The 20325-nt window shown below is 41.1% G+C and overlaps 1 protein-coding gene across 10 annotated transcripts in view; it reads right to left on the reverse strand.

Moving 5' to 3' along the window:
- ESRRG (estrogen related receptor gamma) overlaps positions 1-20325 on the reverse strand; it is a 403755-nt gene that overhangs the window by 230567 nt on the left and 152863 nt on the right. For 4 of the 10 annotated variants that reach the window (XM_066995511.1, XM_066995515.1, XM_066995510.1 and 1 more), the window contains one exon: positions 3514-3572. The exons of 5 other annotated variants lie outside the window; for them this stretch is intronic. Coding sequence is in view for 1 of the 5 variants with exons in the window: in XM_066995507.1 (XP_066851608.1) it covers positions 3419-3453 (35 nt within the window). In the remaining 4 variants the exon portion in view is untranslated. Of the gene's footprint in view, positions 1-3418; positions 3573-20325 lie in introns of all 10 variants that reach the window. One more of the 10 variants, XM_066995507.1, reaches the window with a different exon arrangement.

Below are 20325 nucleotides of genomic sequence, written 5' to 3' on the forward strand. Positions count from 1 at the left end.
CTCAGTAAAAACGGAGCAAAAGCATTGCTTTGGTAAGTGGTCATGTAATGGGGTTAATTTCATATGCATCTTTTTGGTCTTCATCTCGTAAAACACTCCCTAGCTACTGCATTGTGTACAATTACAGTGGTCACTTCTCGATCAAGAAGAGTGTGATTGGATGCACATATACATTTCTGCTGAGAAATCAGCATCCAAAGAAATAATCTAAATTATTATTCTGTTGGTTTGGACAGTACTTTTTCTTCCCCTTTGCAACAGTATGACTTCATGCAGGTCAAGTACCATGCAGCTTCATAACTGGACTTTCTGCCAAATCAGGTTTGCAGCTATACTCTGAGAAACGGTGAGGATTTACACATTTTGAGGACAGGTCAGCGGCAATTTTCAGAAGGAGAATACCACCAATATACACCATGTCAGCTCAAGCACTAAGTTTGCACTGATAACCATGAAGGCTGTACTTAAGCTTTTCCATCCAGCAGCACGTACGTCCCATTGGCAGAACCTCCTGCCAATGTACAACTCATCCTGCAGGACTCTTCGCTTTTTATTTCTCTCTGAATTTGTTTTGCATGCAGTCTGTGTAACATAGCAGAAGAAAGGTGATGGAATAAACCTTTACTTTTCTTTTGTTGCTATAACTTAAGAGAAAGAACATAAAATATTTTTAACCTATATTATGGAGTTTGTGAGCCGCACTGGGATTTCATTTTGCTAACTTTAGGTTTCATGTTTTCCTCAACACAAAGCACGTTTTGAAAAAGTTTACAGAATGGTCCATAAAAGTTTACAGAATGGTCCAAAAAAGTGCTGGGAGGAGCAGGTGTTGCTTGTGTGTGCACATCTGTAGAAATGCATGTAAATTTGGTGGTATTGGCTGTTAAAGATTTGCATGGGCCAGTCTGGTAATGAACACTCTTCAAAACCCTATTTTGCTAGGAAAAAAAAAAAAAAAAAAAGAAAAAAAAACAGAAGAGATGCAGTTGAGCATATGAACTACTCAGAGATTAGGCTTCAGTCTAGGTACAGTTCCTGAAGGAAAACAGCTTTGAAAATTCTTTGAAATACCCTTTAAATTATAATTGGGTTTTAATACATAAAACAGCCAAGTAATTTAAATGTTTGGAAAAGAAAACAGTCTTTCCTAGAGTTTATGAAGTGATAAGCCTGTTTCTTATGATTAACTACTATGAATCCTGATTTCAAACATGACCGTCTACTAGCACATGCTCTCCATAGCTGACACTGTAAGATCATACAGTTTTTACCAAATGAATATTCCAGGGCCCAATTCTGATATTATCCCACTGCTCTCCCCTCCCCTCAAGTAAGCAGCTTGGTTTTTGTAGAAGTATTTTTGCTTCCTACTCTTAAACAAAAAGTAAAAAAAAAAATATTAAAGTTATTTTTGGGGTGCTCTGCTCATGACACATTTCAATCTAGTTCATGAAGAAAGTCAGATTTGGATGTACAGAATGCATATCATGATGTTCCCACAGGAAACTGAAAATAAACAGAAAAATAGAAGTGTTCAAGGATAATACGGTGCTCTCTTATTTAAAGAAAAATTCTTAGTAGTGAATGTATATTAGAAAGACCATTGAAGTACAGCCAGGACAGCATAAAGTATGTTTCTGGGTATCAATATCCCAAATAATATACCATTTCAAAGCAGTGATAAAAACAAGACTATGTCAAAAGAAAATGTAGCTCAGTTTTCAACACACTGTAAGTAACATGATCAAATTTAGAAAGCCCTCCAAGTTCCCATGGTTTTTGTAGAAATGAATTAAAGGAAAAAATTAAAGAACAGAAGAAAAACTTAGACAACATGAACTGAGAAAGAGACAAGAGCAGTGAAAAGAAACAGATACAGGGAAAGTACTGGTCTACTTTATTCTAATAATAGAGTCATCAGAGTATCTGCATGCACTAACACCTAATTTGAGCATCCTGAATTCTGATCCTGATTTCCAGAGATGGCAACTACATATTTAAAAAAAAAAAAAAACACTTAAATTGCTCATTACTAGAAATAGATTGATTTGCATGAGAAAGGTACAGAGTTAGATTCCCATTTCACTTACGAACGTTAAGATCATAGACTGAAATCTCTAAGTAAGCCCTAACCCCCAGATTAACACTTTCTGCTTGGTGGCAGCAGCATCATTGCCCCTGGGAACTGGACTGCATGGAGCGGGCCCAGCAAAAACTGATCAAGGGCTTTGGAGATGAGCATGGGACCCTGCAACTCTGTTCTGAATTCAAAGACAAGCCAACAGGGAAACATCAGAATGGGAAAAGTGAGAGGCTGGAACGTACTTGTGTCGGTCTGAGCACCTGACAACACAGGTCAGTCTTGCAAGCAGCTCGATGGTCAATAAGTAAGGACCATTCGGTGAAGGCACAAGGATCAGCTCACGCGGAGCAACATCCAAAGCTGCAGTCATGCTCTACTTTTCTATTTCTTGTTGGCTTTCTCCCCTTCAGCAAAACTTTCTGGCAGGGGTGGTCAGCTGCTTTGCTTATTCTTATGTATGCGAATTTAGAGTGACCAAAGAAAAGGGAGTTTATCCTAGAAGCCAGGTAGGAGTAGTCCAGTATGGTGTGTGCTGGGGACAAGACATGCTGACTGCAGAATAACAGCCGTCATCTTCAACTCTGTTATTTATTTATTTATTTGGGGGGGGGGGGGGGGGGGGGGGGGGGGAGATGGGAGGGAATGGACGCTAAATTTAATATAAGCAAATCACCAAGATATTAGAAAAGCAGGAGCTAATTTACCTGCTTCTTTAGAGAATAGCTCGGGGATCTAAGTTATTGTTTTCCCATACTTCCAGCTCAACTCTAAATATTACATTGCCAGAATCATCATCCCCTGGACACTACATGTGAAAATTCCTAATTAAGCATTTTTGTGCTTTAACACTTTCTCTAGGCACAGTTGCCCAAATAGTTAAGACCCACCTCAATGATCATCAGACCCATGCTGAAATTTGGCATTGCCCCTTGTTTTGCAGGGGAGAGTTTGTTTTACCCTGGATAGTGGCTTGTCAGCTTCTAGGACAGTCAGCCACTAGGATCTTTCTCATCTGCAAGTACCTAGCACGTTTCCTTGTTTTAACCAACTGCACAGTTATAGCAGCCAAAATGCATTTATTTAAAATTAACAACTAAAACCCCGCATCCAACCACCCTGGACTCTTGGAAAGTTCAAGAGCAGGACCAAAATTTGTCAGGTCGGCTTGCAGCCCACGTGAGCAGCAGCTCACGTTTCATCCCTCTGAAGCGATACGCTTCGAGAGGTGAACCACACGCTCCTGGCTGCGCTCTCCCACCACCCCAGCGGCTCCTGCCAGCATGTTTCACCAGACAAGTGCACAGGAGAGGGCACGAATCCCCTTCGTCAACTCACCATCCTTTTCTAGTCACATTCACTACGCATTGCATTAGAAAATCGTAATGGTGTTAAAATATTTTGGCAGGATTTGTTATGGCCAGATCACTCACTTCCTTTGGGACACACAAAGCCTCCTCTGGCAATGAAACAGCCAAAATGTCAGCAAATCCTATAGAACAAAAAAGGGTCCGTCAATGTAAAGCCTAAATGAATCTCTATTAAAAAACAGAAATCAAACAAACAAAAATATGCATAACAAAAATACACGTGCATAAAGAGAAACAGTCTAGAAATATTCACTTTTTATTAACATTTTCTTTTTCCACCCTCCAGAAACTTTTTAGCAGCATTACAATGTATTCATCACAAGGTGCTATTAGAGCACAAGCTCACTCCGAGTGTTACCAATTCGCGGACAGATTAGAGGGCACATTAATAACATAGTTAATATGAAGTGTTTAGAGCCTTTACGTCGGTGACAAATACGACTCAGCCAAATTTCCTGACCATTGAGGCCACGGAGGAACAATTTGGTAGATTTCATCAACAGCTCTAATTATGTTCCTGTCAAGTCGAGAACAAAGTAATCCATAACTGGGGGGCTGCTCAGAGACAGTGGCACACAAGAGTAATTTATGCCCAAGACACAGGCCCCTTGCTGTAGTTAGTGAGCACAGCGCCTGACTAACAAGTGGGTTCAAAAAGGAATTTATTAGGAAAAACGCAGCCCACCGGCTGCGAGTGGCTTGTCAGGTGCAGGCTTATGAGGTGTTACAAGGCAAAGTCTACAGGCAAGCCTCTCATCTATGCAAGCATCCCATATCCATGCCCACCCCTGCCTCTTTGGGCTTAAAAAGTGGGTTTTCAGCCCAAAGCATTGCTCAGCAGGGGAGTGGGACCCAAGGACCGGTGAGCACATGGCCACGACCCCGCGCTTCAGAAAATCTGTTCAGTCCTCGGGACACGGGCAGCACCGCGAGGCAGAGCGGATGCCCTTTCGCGATTCTATAAATAATGCACTAATGAAATACCCAAAGGGATTATTAGTAGCAGTAGCCTAAAATGCCACCGTACACTACACATTTCCTCCCACAGCCCAACTATGAAACAGACTGGGGAGGGGTGCAAACAGGGGAGAAGCCGTCAGGTAATTTTGAGTCATTTTCCAGCGTGATCTATATCGGGATGCAGCCTCTGTGCTTTCAAGCAGGATAATTTCATACGTGACACTTGTTGCATTTCACAAAAAGTCTCTTTCGCTTGGGATGGGCTACTTTCGTAAGTAGTAAGATGTTAGAGAAAACAGTGTTATGCATTGCAAATGTAATTAAGAACAGTATCTATAAACCTTTGGAAAAAATAGCAATAAGGAAAGTTAGACTTAAAACATTTCTCATGTGACAAACACCAAATACAGAATGGATTTTAAAGCAACTTTCTGAAGTTAGCTGTGAGCATACACTCTTGTCAGCAGTCTCAGGTTTTTATTTAACAAGACAAAAAACACAGAACTTAAAAAAAAAAAAAAAAAGAAAGTCATTTTACATCCCTTTCTTTGATACTGAAGAACCAAGCTAATAAAACCAGTACCAGCAGCCAGAGGGGAGTGGAGCCCAGGTGAGGGGAGCACTCAAACAAGGCCCACTTTGGAGACTGACCTGCATGGGGGCCCGGGAAGGTCACTTTCTTTTTCCTAAGTTCCTCACTGGTAAAATAGGCACCAGCACGTATAGGGAAGGACATTGTCCCCACGTGACGTATCTTACCAATGTATTTTTGAATTTGCTTCACCAAACTACGTCATAAACAGTGGCACAGAGTGAATGCAGGATGTGTCTGGGAAGCACTACACAAAACCCCTCAACCTCTTCTTTCATGCTTTGCTAAGGTGTCTTACTCAAATTTGCTTGAATACATCTGAACCTGTAACTTATCTGCTCTTCGGTTTAGGGAATTCCCCTGCACCTCCGGAGCCGGATGGTATCAGTCTCTTAGGACAGACGCACTTCACAGACTTACGACTACTTGCACCTTACAACACTTTGCATCCAAGGATAAACAACAGTCAAACAATACATCACAAACACTGATGGCTTCAACCTCACAGTGAGGCAAAGCAAAAAGGGAAGGACACAATGTTATTCTGCAGACGCGAGAAGAGAAAACTCTGGTAAATCACCCGGAGGGTAACCCAGGAGCCGAGCAACGCTGGACTTCATAATTCCCCCGCTCGTGATTCAGTCACAAGACACGCTTCCTCTCCTGGTGAAATGTCATGCTGCCTCATGCCTCCGCTACAGAACACATTTTAACCAAGTGTAGCAAAAGCATGATGATCCCATTAAGTATCTAACATCTAATACCTTGTGAAAACTAATTTAGTGCTTTATCAAATCTCTAGTTTGTATGTAGAGCATAAACTGGCTACATTTGCTAATAGGGCAGATTGACCCATCCCATATATTATCAAAACACATCAAAGTCTGCTGGAGGACATAGCCTTAGCTACTTATTATCCTCTGCATTAACTCTCTCACCAGCTACTCGACCAATACATTTCCCTGCAACACATCTGTCACGATTTTGCAGAGAAATCAGCAATTCTGAGCAGTGCAGCGGTCAGAGACAGATAACAGGACTAAACCCATCGTGGCCGCTCGACTTCACAAGCTACTGTTAACTGGCACAAACAGAAACCTGCCATGCCAGCCTTGCACAACAGCACTCCACTGCCAGGCCCCTGAGATTCGCCCTCTTACTTAGATTTGTATTTTTAGAGCTTTCGTCATTCACATGATTTCTTCAAGATTTATTACATACAAGAGAGAAATAAAGTTACATGCCAGCAGCTTCAAATTTACAAGATTTTTTTTTTTTTTTAAAGCAGAAAAAGGGCATCTTACACAAGAGAACATGTGGCTTAGTAATCAGGAAAGAAAGTGCCAGAATATTACTAATAATAATGCTAGCAATATTAGATCAAATGAGAACATCTTTGTTGGCTCAGATGCTGTGCAGTCGTATTCCTGCCTGTGATACATTTAGGGTATTATTTGTGACACTGTATAATGAATTGTAAATTTTGAAGCCACACTTCTTAGTGGCTGGGAACTAACATAAATGGCAAAGATACTTATTTATTTATTTATTTATTTATAATTGCTACTGTTCTCTGTTAGGTAGTATTTGTCTTTGCCTGGAAACCCTGAGCCATTGTACATGGGACCTTAGCAGCCTTTTCTGACTACCTGGCTACCTGAATTACCAATTATTGCCATAACCCAGAAGGTAATACTAGAATATTCCTGAAGAAGGCCAAAACATACTCTCCCTTCTAAAAGGAACCAAATCCACTCCAATGAGAAAATTCGTCTTTCACTTTTCATAAGTGACTGTATATAGTTCTAAAATATAAGCGCATCTCTAGTCATTCACATTGTATTCTACAGCTTCAATCATTTTCTTTTTCTATAGACAGTTTTTTCAAGCTGTTTTTTTTTTCTTTTCCCTTATAAATTCTAGCCCTCCATATCTTTAAACACTAGTATAAACAAGTAAAAGGTATTTTGGGGTGTATGAGGGTTGTTACTAGAAGTTTTCTGTTTTCTTGGTGATTTCAAAGCCCATTAATGATGGGCTCATTTCTCACCCAGAGAATATTAAAACCTGCTTACAGCCCAGCTGTGGTTTAGTATCACCAACCCAAGCAGGCCAATACAGAAAGTCTCCTGCTGGGTAAAACTTCTAACAGGTGAACTTCTGGCTGGGGGAATACATCAAACAGAAAACAAAGAAGTGGCCAGTGAGTTAAAATATGACAATTCTATGCTACTGAATTTAACTGCAAATCTTTGGAGCTTTATCCCCCCACTTCCTTCCCTCCCTCTTTTTTTTTTTTTTTTCCTTCTGTTTTTATTTCAAAATCACAGGAACTATGCAGCCTAGCAAGACTGTAATCACTCAGCAGGAACCTGGCACAAGGACAATACAGCCACCAGCCAGGCAGCAGGAAAATGAAGGAAATCTCTCTCTCCCTCCCCCTATGTTGCTTAAAAGAGGGCCGGCATGAATGAATCTTCCCGGTAGCCACCAACAATTTCTTATTCCTTCCGAGCAATCATCAATTTCAGCATCAAGTGGTTTAGTGGATCCACAACTGGTAGTGGCAGCGGAGTAAGCCCAGCATGCAAGCGTTTTGGCTAATTTAAAACCCTTGTGCTGCCGAATCAAACATGACAAGACAACAGTAAAAAGAGAGGCTATTATCCCAAATGAGAGTCGGCGGATGGCTGAAATTGGCTTGAGTGGCAGAGACAAAAGAGGTGAAAGGAGCAGGGACAACCAGGCATGATAATACCAGATACAGCACTCGCTTTTTCCCCCACCCCCCATGCATCCACACATATCACTACAAGGAGGAAGAAAGGCAACGTTTCCAAGTTCCACACTGCCAGGCAGAAAAAAATTCACGTAAAAGGATACAAAATAAATTAGTAGCTGGTAAAACATTTGCCCCATGGGGATGGAGAACCTTAACTTACAAGAGACGTTGCCCCTGCGATAGAAAAGCTAGCGCTCTGAACAGTAAAACTGTCATTTCCTACCTGAATTAGTGTCCTGCTGCCCAAAGTTCATTACCGTGAGTTGAGGATCGGAAGCACTGATTTAGGACAGAGTAACCTTAAAACGAGAATAACCTGTGGCGCGGCTACCAGTGAATGGCTGCTACCTGCAGAGAGCTCACCAAGCGCCCAAATCTCAGAGAGCTGCTAGGGGAGGAAAAGTGGAGGGCAGAGGAATTAATTTTGCAAGGCATTTGGGAGGCCACGAGCAGACTGATGATGTTCAGAGCCGTGAACCCTGGTGATGGCTTGCAGCTCACAGAATGACGACCTGTGGGATCACTGGAGAGCAAGCAAGTTGTCTTTTGCAAGATTAACAATTTAAAAGTGCTGAAATTAATTTTGTTTAATAGCTGTGGGTGCAGACTCCTTACAAAGTAGGTTGCAAGGTCAGCAAGCCTCCTAAAGACTTTTAAAATGCAGCTTTTTATAGGGACAGTAGATTTAGGGTGGCTTAGGGCTTAAAGATCTAAAAAGCAAAAGAAGTGCAAAAGGTCATTTCCTACCACTTCCAAATCTTGGGTGAAGACATTCTTTCTTTATCTCACTTTTCACTCTGCAACATGCATTTACTGGTGCATTCAAAGCTACTTGAAGCAGCATGGGCTTCTTAAGCAGACAAGGTGAAAAAGACAGTAAAATCAAATAAGAGAACCAGACTAACGAGAATGTAGCAGGCTCCTTAGAGTCACACTGGAACGTGTCTACCTGTGTTGCAAAGAGTTGAGGGAAGGAAAATAAAAAAGGAGAATAAGAGACTGGGAGGAGAAAGGCAAGGGCAGGGAGAGTGCTCACCATCCCGGAGCAGTTCGCCTGTGATTCACATTGCTTCCTTACGTGAGGCCATTACTCTGTAAAATACTGTAATTTTACAGAGTGTGCGAAGGAGCAGCTGGGCTTAATGCTGAAACCCAGATCAGCCATTCAAGAGACACTTGCTCGGCTTCACACCCTAATACACGTGAGCTATTGCAACATATCAGAATAGACTGACTATAGCTCCATTATAGGACACTTTTCATCCTACCCTTTTGTAATAGCATCCAACAAATGGCATAGGTAGAGTTCATAGCGAGTGTAGGTTTGGGAAATGGAAACAGTGCCTCTTCTCTACACCACTGCGTAGGAGGGTCTACAGACAGTGCTGCCTTGGACAAGCGTCCCCATGGTGTGCAGCTCTGTGTGACAGAGGGGCTCAGGAACTCAAGCAGGATTCCAATCCTGAAGAAATTTGCACACACACACACACCCCATGCAAAAAATAACTGCCCAATTTGGTATTTATACATATCCACCTGGGGTTCCCCAGGGAACCAAGAAACCACATGAGAATCTGATCACAACGGATACAGCACACAGGTTCGTTTCAACGTGCTCACTTCTCTTAAATCCTTTCCCCCCACAGCGTGAGGGAAGCACTGGGTTCACACTGCGAAGGACAAAGCCAGGCAGAGGAGGTGCACGCTTCTGACACGCAGCACATCACGGGATCGCGGGACAGGCAACTTTCATCTGCTCCTCTGCCAGATCCGGGCAAGCAGAATCGCCTTCAGTGTTCGGGGCAGCCTGTATCAGACAAACGCGTTGTCCTGCGTAATGACACCGAGTTGCTACGGCTCTGCAGGCGGAGGGGGCCATTTCCCTGGCAATGAGGTAACTGCCGGTCATTAGAGAGAACAGAATTAATTCAGCCGCAAGCTCATCTCTGACGGTGGCCGAAGCGAGCACACCAGCCATTTTTCTCTGCCCGTTCCACAGGGAGTTAGAACAAAGAAAGAGGCCCCTGAGAAACACTCGAGACACCACACGAAAATCATTTTAGATGCATATTAATACTGCCACTGAATGCCGTGTGTTTTCAAGCTGACACATGCTGTCGTATGTAGTATTTGTTCCCTTTTTAGTCTCAAAGTTGAATTCGTATCCTCACACAGCACTTCAAGAAAACCCCAGTTCACAGTTCAGCAAGGCACTGCTTAAAAGGCAAGCCTGATACAGGTCCTTAGGGCACCTCATCCATCCTGCACTTGGATGGCATTCTCCACCAAGGGACCCCATTAGGAAGGAAGGGCAAACTGAAATCCTAACCCAAAGCAGTCTGAAACAGCACCAGCATACTCGTATAGCAGCGATGGATGAGACTCCATTTGTCTTCAAAGCATGGGAAGCCAATATATCTGCTTCACTGCAAACTCAACTTTACTTTCCAACCTTGTAGTGTACTTAAAGCAAAAACGTAGATCAGCTTTCTGTCTGGGGATAAAGCAGCAGAGAAGTGTCACCCAAGGCTCCAATTAAACAGATGGGAAGTGACGCACTTATAGCGCAACTCCATGCAGCAAAACACCCCAAGATACAGTGTCTGTGTTACAGATCAATTGCCCAGGAAGGCAGAGCCACAACCTGCAGGTTTCCTCTCCCCTCCATGTAGTAGAGCAACTCAGAAGCATCTTGTGCCGGTATAAAGCGTGCTGGAAAACGCAGCTGCTGTAGGAACACTATCAATGCTGGAGATATCCCAGATCCTACTCTCCCTACAGAAGGTTAGGCCCTTCCAAGCAGGAAGAAACATTATGTTTGTTCTATGGCCAAAGTAATTAGAGGCTTACCTACAGTACTTCATATTTCTCCTTTCATAAAAGAGCTTTGTGCTGTTGTTGAATGAACTGAGTATGAGGCTAGTGTTTATCTGGACAAATTTCGATCTGGCTAGCATAGCTACAACTTCACTCCCTTCAGGAAAGGTGATTCCTTTTATACCAGGTCTGCATATGGCCAAGTGAGCTTCCTTCAACATCGTTTTCTAAAATATTTAAGCTTAGATAGGTGTAATTCCCTCATGAATGGTATGTAGGTACACATTTTGGGGTATACTACATTGCATGTTAGTTCGCCAAGTATAGCACTGAAACATGAACTCTTCATCACATTCTTCATCTGTGGATGCAGTTTCAAGGAGAACAGTCCATATCTCATTCAAATGCTTCCAAGGAGAGATTCAAATACTGTAACATGAAAAAGGTCTGGTAGAAAAGAACTATTTTTTTGAAAGCTTGTCACCTGTTTATAGGAATCTCTAGCCAGGGCTCTTATTTATTTTTCGTCAGCATCTACTGTTGCAGATGAGATCCTCCTATCCCAGGAACCGCACAGGTTCAAAGAGAGAAGACCACCATGACCAATACATACTGCAATTTAAAGAGACCAGTCAGGCAGCTGCTAGGGACTGAATATATGTTTCTCCTGCTCCAGCCAGAAGCCTAAACTTAAGGTTATCCTGTCCTAGCATAGCACCGTATCACCTCTAGTGCCAATTTGGCTGACCGGAACTGTATATATCTACCTGCCTATTCAATTCATATCAAGAAGAAAGCAGGAGGAAAAAAACAGCAAGGTCAGGTACTTACGTATGAGCAACATACCTCACATGAGGAACAGCTACCTCACGTGGACCCAAACCAACAACAGAAAGCCTTCTGACCAGTGTGCAGTTAGTTGTTAAACAGTCAGCCACTCAAAATGCCAGACCAATTCTCTTACTACCTGGACTCAAAATCACAAAAGTACCTCCAACCAAAAGCCTTTTGTGCATATGCGGTTATTCTCCCTGTAAATCCACAGAGAAGATGAATCTAGGTATTCTGCTAATCTACAAAATCTAGTTAGCACTGAGCAAAGATGGAGTTAGATTCTCTGACACTCTATAAAGATTCACATCCTCAGTGACTGCAAAAACTGTATGGATGAGATGTCTAATCAGACTGTCCCAGACCTCCTGTTTAAACTCCTTGCCTCAAATTTATCTCCTTTTTATCCTACATGTCACACTCTTAATTGGTCCTTGTCCAGCAGAAGAGTGGGAGAAACTCAAGAACCATCCTCTTCACTCCAATTCTCCTTTGGATTGTACATGTTTCTCATAAATAAGAAAGTGCTGCCTCAGAAGCTTGCTTTTCTCAACCTGTAATGTTCAACAGACCTCTAAAGGTCTTCAAGATCTCCACAGCTCTAGAAGATGACAGTGAAACAAGAAGTTCTACTGCTCCCTCACCATTACTGGGCCTTGGCAGCTTTTCCGGCCCACAGTGTGGCACTATTTTTGAATGACTTCTCTGAATGAAGAGTGCGGAGAGGAGAAAGTTGGAAAGACAGAAATGAGAACTTGGCGGGGGAAAAAAAGAAAAAAGAGGCCTAAGTCAGACAATCACAGCTGCAAAACGATTTCTGCTTCTGACACTGTGTGACACAGTGGAAAAGAGCTTGCTTTTCCTCTGAAACACAGAAAAAGACAGGCTCTGATAGTGAATTTGTAGCATACTATATGCATATATATTGCTATACCTGGGATTATTAAGCATCAGTTGCAGGAAAGACATCAAGGACTCACAAGCCATGGCCACGAATCTGAACATTAACTCTCTTCACTTCACCACCTTCCCTCCTAACAACCAGGAGACCAATACCATACCAGTAACTGCCACAAATGCTTTCCCAAAACCATGCTAAGAGTCAAATGAATTGGATGCTCATTGCAATGCCGAGAAAAAAAACTGTTTTTTTGTCAAAAAACTTTGCTGCAGTCACCTTTGAAGCCCTGTCTGTACCACTGGGACAAACACACTCCATACCGGGAAGAGAAACATCAAGAGGGTTTTATGATGCAGTGCAAGGAAAAAAATAATTTAAGAAAAAAAAATTTGCTACATGTCCCATACTTCCCAGTGATAATTTTTTGAAATAAAGCCGCCTTCTACCAGTAGACATCTCCCTTGTTTTCAACAGGTTTTTAGGTCTAGCCCACGCAGAGGATTTCCATGCCAGCTGTTATTCTAGCACCATTAAGAATACTGAGTGAATTAATCAAACCATCCTGATCCACAAAATATCAAGGAAACCTGAAGCCCAAGATGAACGGTGCAGTACACACAGAATTAATTTTGTGTCTGTTTTCCCTCAGGTGCACAGAGCGGTCATTAGGGAACAGTCCAAAGGAGCTGAGGAAACTCATTACTGATGTTGCAAACAAGCATTGAGGGGCAGTTTGTTTGTTTCTGTCTTTCCCTTACACACAGGGACGAAGCACGAAGAGACTTTTGGGACCCAACTGTATCAAAGAGTGGGAACGAGGTGCCTCCAGCCCTGCTCCATAAACCATTCCATCAGCACAAGTCTCCAGCAGGTCGGAGACGGACTAACTTTTCCAAGGTATTAAATTAAAAGATGTTGAATTAAGTTAAACGCCCCACATTGAATTGACATTTCCCTTTTTTAATGCAAGCTAAGATTGATGAAAAATACCACTTATCTACATTAAGGGTCAAAATATCCAGCAAAAGAAGCCTCTGGTTCAGCGCGTCAGAGCAAAGTCAGTCTTACATAATCCGAGGACCAGGACGCGGATCACATTCTGATGATCCAATTAATGGTGGGATACTTTGCAATCAGCCAGGAAGCAAGGCCCCTAACAGATTGTGGGGCTGTAACATCAATTTCTTAAGTGCATTTAAAGGATTACAAATGTTAGTCCTGGCTTGAGATTGAAACACCTATTGAGGTGCTCTGAACCACATTACAGTAATTGGGTACCTGAATTAATGCCATTTCTTCTGATGGGTGAGTTGAATACATTGGAATTACGGGTTTCTTTTGCTGTATTTCACTTTCAGCCTTTTTTTTTTTTTCTCCTCAGAACATAAATCTGAGGCAGAATATCTCTTTTTATCTAGTTAGCTTTAATTACAGCCCTGAGGCACCCAAGTACTGTCCTAATTTTACCTTCTACTTTGTTTGGGTGCTTTTTTTTTTTTTTTCCCCTTATTTTACCACACAATGACATTAAGACAGGAATAAAGCTACTTTTCTTGAAGCTTTGTTGGGGAGTAGGGGGGAAGACTGTTGAGAGACAGAGAAAGAGAAGTCTTTCTTTTCCTTCCCATAGCCCTCTTGCACTATGTAAACCTTTTTATGCATGCACCAGATACCGTTTGCAGTGTTTTACACCTCCAGAGAGCTAGAACCAGGGCCGCCTCAATTAGTCTTCTATTCCTTCTGAGGTCAGTTCAAGTAAAGGTCTCAATCATATCAAATTGGCAGGAATGCTAACTACCTGGGTATTTCAGACCATCCAGAGTTCAGCTAAAACATGTAGCTGGTTTCAAGCGTACTCTGTGAATATAAACTGTAGGCATAAAACTGTACGTGTGTGCCAGAGACTACACTTACGTTTAAAATAGCTTAGGGCATAGGGTTGTTTGTAGAGTTATCCAGCCACCACCTCTGTTAGACTGCAGCATACAGCATAAAGGCTGCACACGCTTTCCTCTTGTATCATATGAGTTTTGATAATTAGTGTTATAGCAGGGAATTCCACCCAGTTTTGCCCTCAGCCTATGTGGCACTGACATTTCAGCGACCTCAGCAGTGGTTTCTCACTTGCAGCTAACTGGAACAAACACAGCCACGATATAAAGACCAGGCTGTGAAAAAAAAGGGGAGGGAAATGGAGTGTGGTATTCCAGATATTCCAGTGCACTCTGTAAATTTTATTTATCTGGTTACAGCACATCACGTTTAGATACTGCTTTAATTACTCAGTTTCTCCAGGTCTATTAATAACTGAAGTTATAATGTATACAATACATTGTATTATACAATACAATGTATTATACACACACACTTTTTATATTCCATACATATATATCTCCTTCTAGAGATATTCCAACTTTTGGTCCTACATTCAGGATTCCATAAGAAACTGTGATTCCACAGTGATTGTGCTTTAATTTTGGGTTTGCTTAAGATAACTGTAAACAGAAAAGATACAGGAGCTATTTATCTTCATTGCTGGTTAAGAGGAAATCACAGCGTATACCTTCAGGGAGCTAAGGAAGCACAATGATTTAACTGGCATATGAAGGAAAGAGACAGCTTCTAATTCAGCAATACAACTTCCTGACTCTCAGGGAAAAGCAGTTTGCATGCTTTTGTCAGGTAGCCATTCACAGTTAACTGTGTATTTTTGTTTATTTTTATTTTCTACTGCATAAAAAACAGTAGATTAGGGAGGGATCACTGGGGACCATTCAGCGGTGCTCCTTGTTTCTCTTGAATGTTTTTCAGTGTTCTTTAATTTCCCTTCCCCACTAATGTGGAAAATTCCTAGAGTTTAGAAATAATCTTTGTGAAGCACAACAAAACCTACAAACTAGTTCCACATAGGAGGTGATTAATCAGAGGACAGACATAGCTTCACTGTAGGGCCACATGACAACGCACGGTGTAATGATTTAAGAAAAAAAAAAAAAGCAACAGTATCTTGCAGATATCAATTCAAATTTCAGAGTAGTTTTTGATTCATTAGATCATGCTCGTTGAAATGATTTACATACAGATAATGAAAACGCAAGCCCCAAGGACTAGTTAGCTGTTTAGCACTGTATACATTTCATATAACCATTTCCATACATCTAGTTTTAAATTCATTAACAAAAATTAATTGCTACCCAGTGGTCTACATTGCACAGCACGTAGCTTTGATATACTTTCTAAATTACTGCTTTTTATCACTCCTCCAATGATCTCACAGACAAAGTTAAATTTTGCTCTCCTGAAAGAACTGGGTAAAAATTCATAGCAAATCTCATGTTTATTATAGTTAGTTAGAATTAGCAACTGAGCTTGAGGAAATATTTGTCTAAATTTTTTCCTTATCGCCCTTTGGAAAAGACAACGTGATGCCCTTAGGACTCTACCGCAGAGACACAACACAGCTCACTAACTTCCCTTTTGGACCCGATCCAGAACGTATTGAAGTCATATGGAGACTTTTCATTGACTTCAGCATTCTGTACTTCAGGTCTTCCAGCCCTCATTGTCCTATGTCACTCCCCCCCCCCCCCCCCATCCCCTTACTGAGCTTTGCTGTGTGAGCCTTAACTGTGTTGTTACTGTTGCAGCACATTCAGCATGAAGTTATCTCCAAATGTGTGTCTCTCTTTCTCTTTTATTTTTAACACAGCTTAGATAACAAGAAAAAAAAAGTTATTTTTCTTAATTAACTAACAGAAATTGGTCTTGGATTTTACAGATGAGTTATAATGATGGGGGGAGGTAAGGTTTGCTTTTTAGTAATAACACGTAACGGATAAAAAAAAAAATAATAAAAAAAAATCTTTCCACACTCTTTCCATCATATTTCACAAATATTTACAGTGTACACCTCAGGTTTGAAATAAGCCAGGGAGAACTAATTCATTGTTTACACTTGGAATCCGAGGTGGCCCAGTCCCATAAGGGCAGTACAATGCACTGTATCTTTCCATTCTCAGTACTTATCTTAATCTTAATAACTAGCCAGACAACTGACTCCAGAGTCCTGGGCTTATCGACTGGAATTCGTCACATGCACACAGGAGAAGACAAGAAATGCATTATATAACAATGCCATACAAATCATTATCTTTTAATATTTAAAAGTATGTATTCAAAGTCTGATACGGAACCATTTTGGTTGAACTCAATTCCACTGGTTGTTATTAAATTTGATAGCAAATGAACAAAAATACACTTGTAACATATTTATCTGCAAAAGAGTTTATTTGCAACAGATCAAAAGGCTGCTTCTTACTGCATTTTAGTTACTGCTATCAAATGCAATCTCCTTTTTAAACATGCTTTGATATGGGAAGACTATTTTCAAAACAGGTTAATAGGAAATATATATATTTATTTTTTTCTAGGTCTCTTAAGTACCAGGAAGTGCCCAGAGTGTGAAGAGAAAGTCTATTGCACCCTCACCGTAGGTCTACAGCATGATTTCTTTGAAGTGAGTTTACTTAAGGAACAGGAAAGACCTTTTAACTGCGTACACCAGAAACTTAGAACACACTTTCAAGCTGACATACGTAACCTAAATTTTGGTTTCGGTGTCTCACATATAATGGCATATTTTGCCAAGAAGCAGAGATTATTCCAAATGTGTGTTATCCAAAGTATCAGGGGTACGCTTTGCTGAAAGAGTCGTCTCATATTAGGGTTTTCATTCTTCCTCTGCACCTCCGCAGTAAAAGCTGCTTGAGTATATGTGCACCATGGCGAGTGGGAGAGAGAATAACGATTAGGACCCCACACTCCTAAAGCAAGAGGAGAGGAACAAAAATTTTGAACACAGACCCTGTCAGTAGTCCCTCTCTCATTGCCTGCAAAAGAATAAGAGAGAAGATGGATAATTTACATACAGGCATTCCCAAAATGAATTTGATATGAACTTATACAAAATTAATATTGGTTAACAAATACACTGGAAATTCACTCCTCAGACTGCTTCACTCTAACCCAGCCCATAAAGTATTACTCGTGCTAGGTATTAATACTTTCTGCAAGGGGATTCCTCCAGCATAAGACATTGGAGTAGCGTTCAAAAAGACTATCACTGCTAGTGAGGGTATTTCCCAAATTGCTATTCCACATCAAAAACTTTTGAAGCCTACCCTAGGCCAAACCTTGTGCTAAACCACAAACCACAGTAAATCAATTAGTTAATCAATCCCATCAGGCAATCAATTAACATGAACTAAGAAAACCATGAGCAGACATATTCTTGTGTGAACAAAGGTCACCCACTGGGGCCTTTGTGTGTCTATTCATATTAGTTTAAGCCCAGGTTTAGAAGGAGAAATTTTCCTGTGATAACAGTTCTTTGTATTGATGTGTCAGCACAGACACCTAGTCTCTGTGTCTAGCAGAGATCGTCTGTATTTTTACTCATGTAATAACGAAAGGCCACTTCTAGGAGAAGGAATCTGACATTTGTGTTCCATAGCGGTGAGTTGAGGCCTCCAGTTCTGGTGAAAGGACTTTGCACGAGGATTGTAACAATACCTGAACAAGAGAGCAAACTGGGCTTTTTCAAGCATACACCTTGAAAACTGCAAGTGCAAGAGAATTTATCATCACCCCCAAGTCTTTGGTCGATGTTGCAAAGCCAATTTTTGATTCCATTTGCTAGGTCCAACCTAAGAGCTGGGCGAAGCATGTTTTGAACTTGTAGAGAAACACCTGCTCTGTAACACCTGTGATACAACTTCCTTTCTAATCAGAACTATAAAATAATTATAGTAATTAATGCTATTTTATAATCATGTGGTAATTACCATTCAGGGATAATCCACAAGTCAGTGATAAACTCATTGTCAGATTTGCAACATATCTGCAGCCTACTAAGCAGGTGAGGTTACTTCCATACATTAACTGGGGACACTGAATTCTTGGGTTGTGGGAAAGAGTCCACATACAAGGTCCACAAAGCTCAGAGCAAAGTAGAAGCAGAGCCAAATGTGGTGGGCAACCCAAATGCTGTGAAAGTGAAATCTTGTATGTGACTCAGCCCTGCAGATGTCTGGGACTACAGGTTTGCCTTGTGAAATTGTACGCTGGTGCACATGGCACAGACAAGCCAAACAAATGATGACCAGAACAACCCACTTTCCTTCCTATTCCCACATGCTGTATTGGTTTCCTTGGTTCACCAGGTGAACCTAAAGTAATGTCATAATGCGCAGTCACCACCACTACTTATGATTTCAATGTTGTTGTGCTATGACGTTGCTCATCAGAGTAATGCTTCTCACAGACAATTAAGCTGTATAGCACTGAGTCTTGTTTACCTCCAAAATCTTCCATGAGCTCAAATCTCCCTTCTGCATCACTCTTCTTCCACTAAACAAACTGTGTTTAGCATCAAACACGGTATCAAATAAAAGCTAGCATGGCTATTCAAATTTTAGTCAGAGAAAGAAGGATGTGCAGAACAGCTGAGAATTGGCCTAACTTGGGATAGGAAAAAAAAATGCAAAGGTATGAAAATGTATTCAACAGTGCTCTCAGTGCTCAGATCCAGCGGTGACAGGGCTATAAGCAGATGCATTAGTCTGGAAATATATCAAGGTTAGATTAAGCTGCAGAGTTTCCATTTTATTAATGGTCTTCAATCTGACTCCTTAATAAAATGGAAACCATTTGTAAAATTTTGATCAGAATCCACACTTAGCTTTCAAATGCTTGCAACCTTTGGGTATATTCAGGAACAAATTTCAGAGAGCCTATGCCTAAAACTGAAGGAGAGAAGGGAATGAGAAGGAGAAAATGACTCGAGGTGAATCAGACCTTGAAGTGAATTATTATGTAAACTATGAGTTAGGATAAACGAAGAAACCATTGGGACAGCATGTTTTTTTGCATAGATCACAGAGATATTATGCTGGACCACTGCAACATCTGCCACAGTGGCGTAACTAGAAGAGTAAATATCTAAGATGTTAATATTTAAATATTGTCCTGAATGACATATTGGAGCTACTAGAGCATTGCTTGGGACTGGAAGGCTTGGGTTGTCACCAGGCTGACTAAGGAGCTTGAATGAGCATTGTAATGCAATGCTGTGTCACTATTCATTTGGTCAAGTTTTCTCTGATCTGATGTCATGGAACAAGAGAAAGAAAGGTTTATACAGCAGCTACTGGAAAGGGAAGTGTTGTTGGATAACATAAAAGTGACATGGAAAGGAAGTTCCCAGAAAATCACCCCTCAGTTGTATCTCTCAACCAGACAGTAGCCTGCATGGAAAGAAATTAAAATTCATACTTAGAACATAAAAAGAAGCTGAAACTCAGAACTACGCAACAATCTAATTTAATAGCAAACCTGCTGCAAACGTGTATGCTGTGCTGCTGCCCTTCTGGTATCTGAAGTCTGAGGAAGAATTTTTAAAGGAAGTATTATTCATATATGGCAGTTTGTGGATGAATTGACTATAGGCTATACAAAGGTTTCAGAAATGGATTTGACTAGGCTTTTCTCTGGCAAGTGTTCTGATCCAAAGCAAAATGCAAGTACTAAAATCAGAGTACCTGAGTCCTTCTTTTTAGCCTTCAGAGAGGGAGAATCTCATTGCACAGATCTCCAAACCCAAAAAAATCCAAGGAGAAAAGTAGAGCATCAACTACACTGATGAACAGCTGCATTATCCGAGGCCATGGCCTTTGTTAGCAGGCAGAGGCTTTTCCTAACACTTGAACCTGATGACGTCTACACTAATAAAGCTTACATCCATAACAAAGCATAAGCACTTCCTCTGGGAAAGACCCAGAGCTATCAGGAAGGACAACATGCTACTGTGACAAATTAAAAGTCTGTTTCTCTCCCTTTGACTTTGATATCTACTTGGATGACATTTGCGGCAGTGATGGGGACAATATTACAGAAGGAAGAACCTTGATTAGTCTAGCCAGGACAAAGTCACCT

The sequence above is a fragment of the Anser cygnoides genome, chromosome 3, assembly GCF_040182565.1.
Source record: "Anser cygnoides isolate HZ-2024a breed goose chromosome 3, Taihu_goose_T2T_genome, whole genome shotgun sequence".
In the NCBI taxonomy this organism is placed as follows: domain Eukaryota; kingdom Metazoa; phylum Chordata; class Aves; order Anseriformes; family Anatidae; genus Anser; species Anser cygnoides.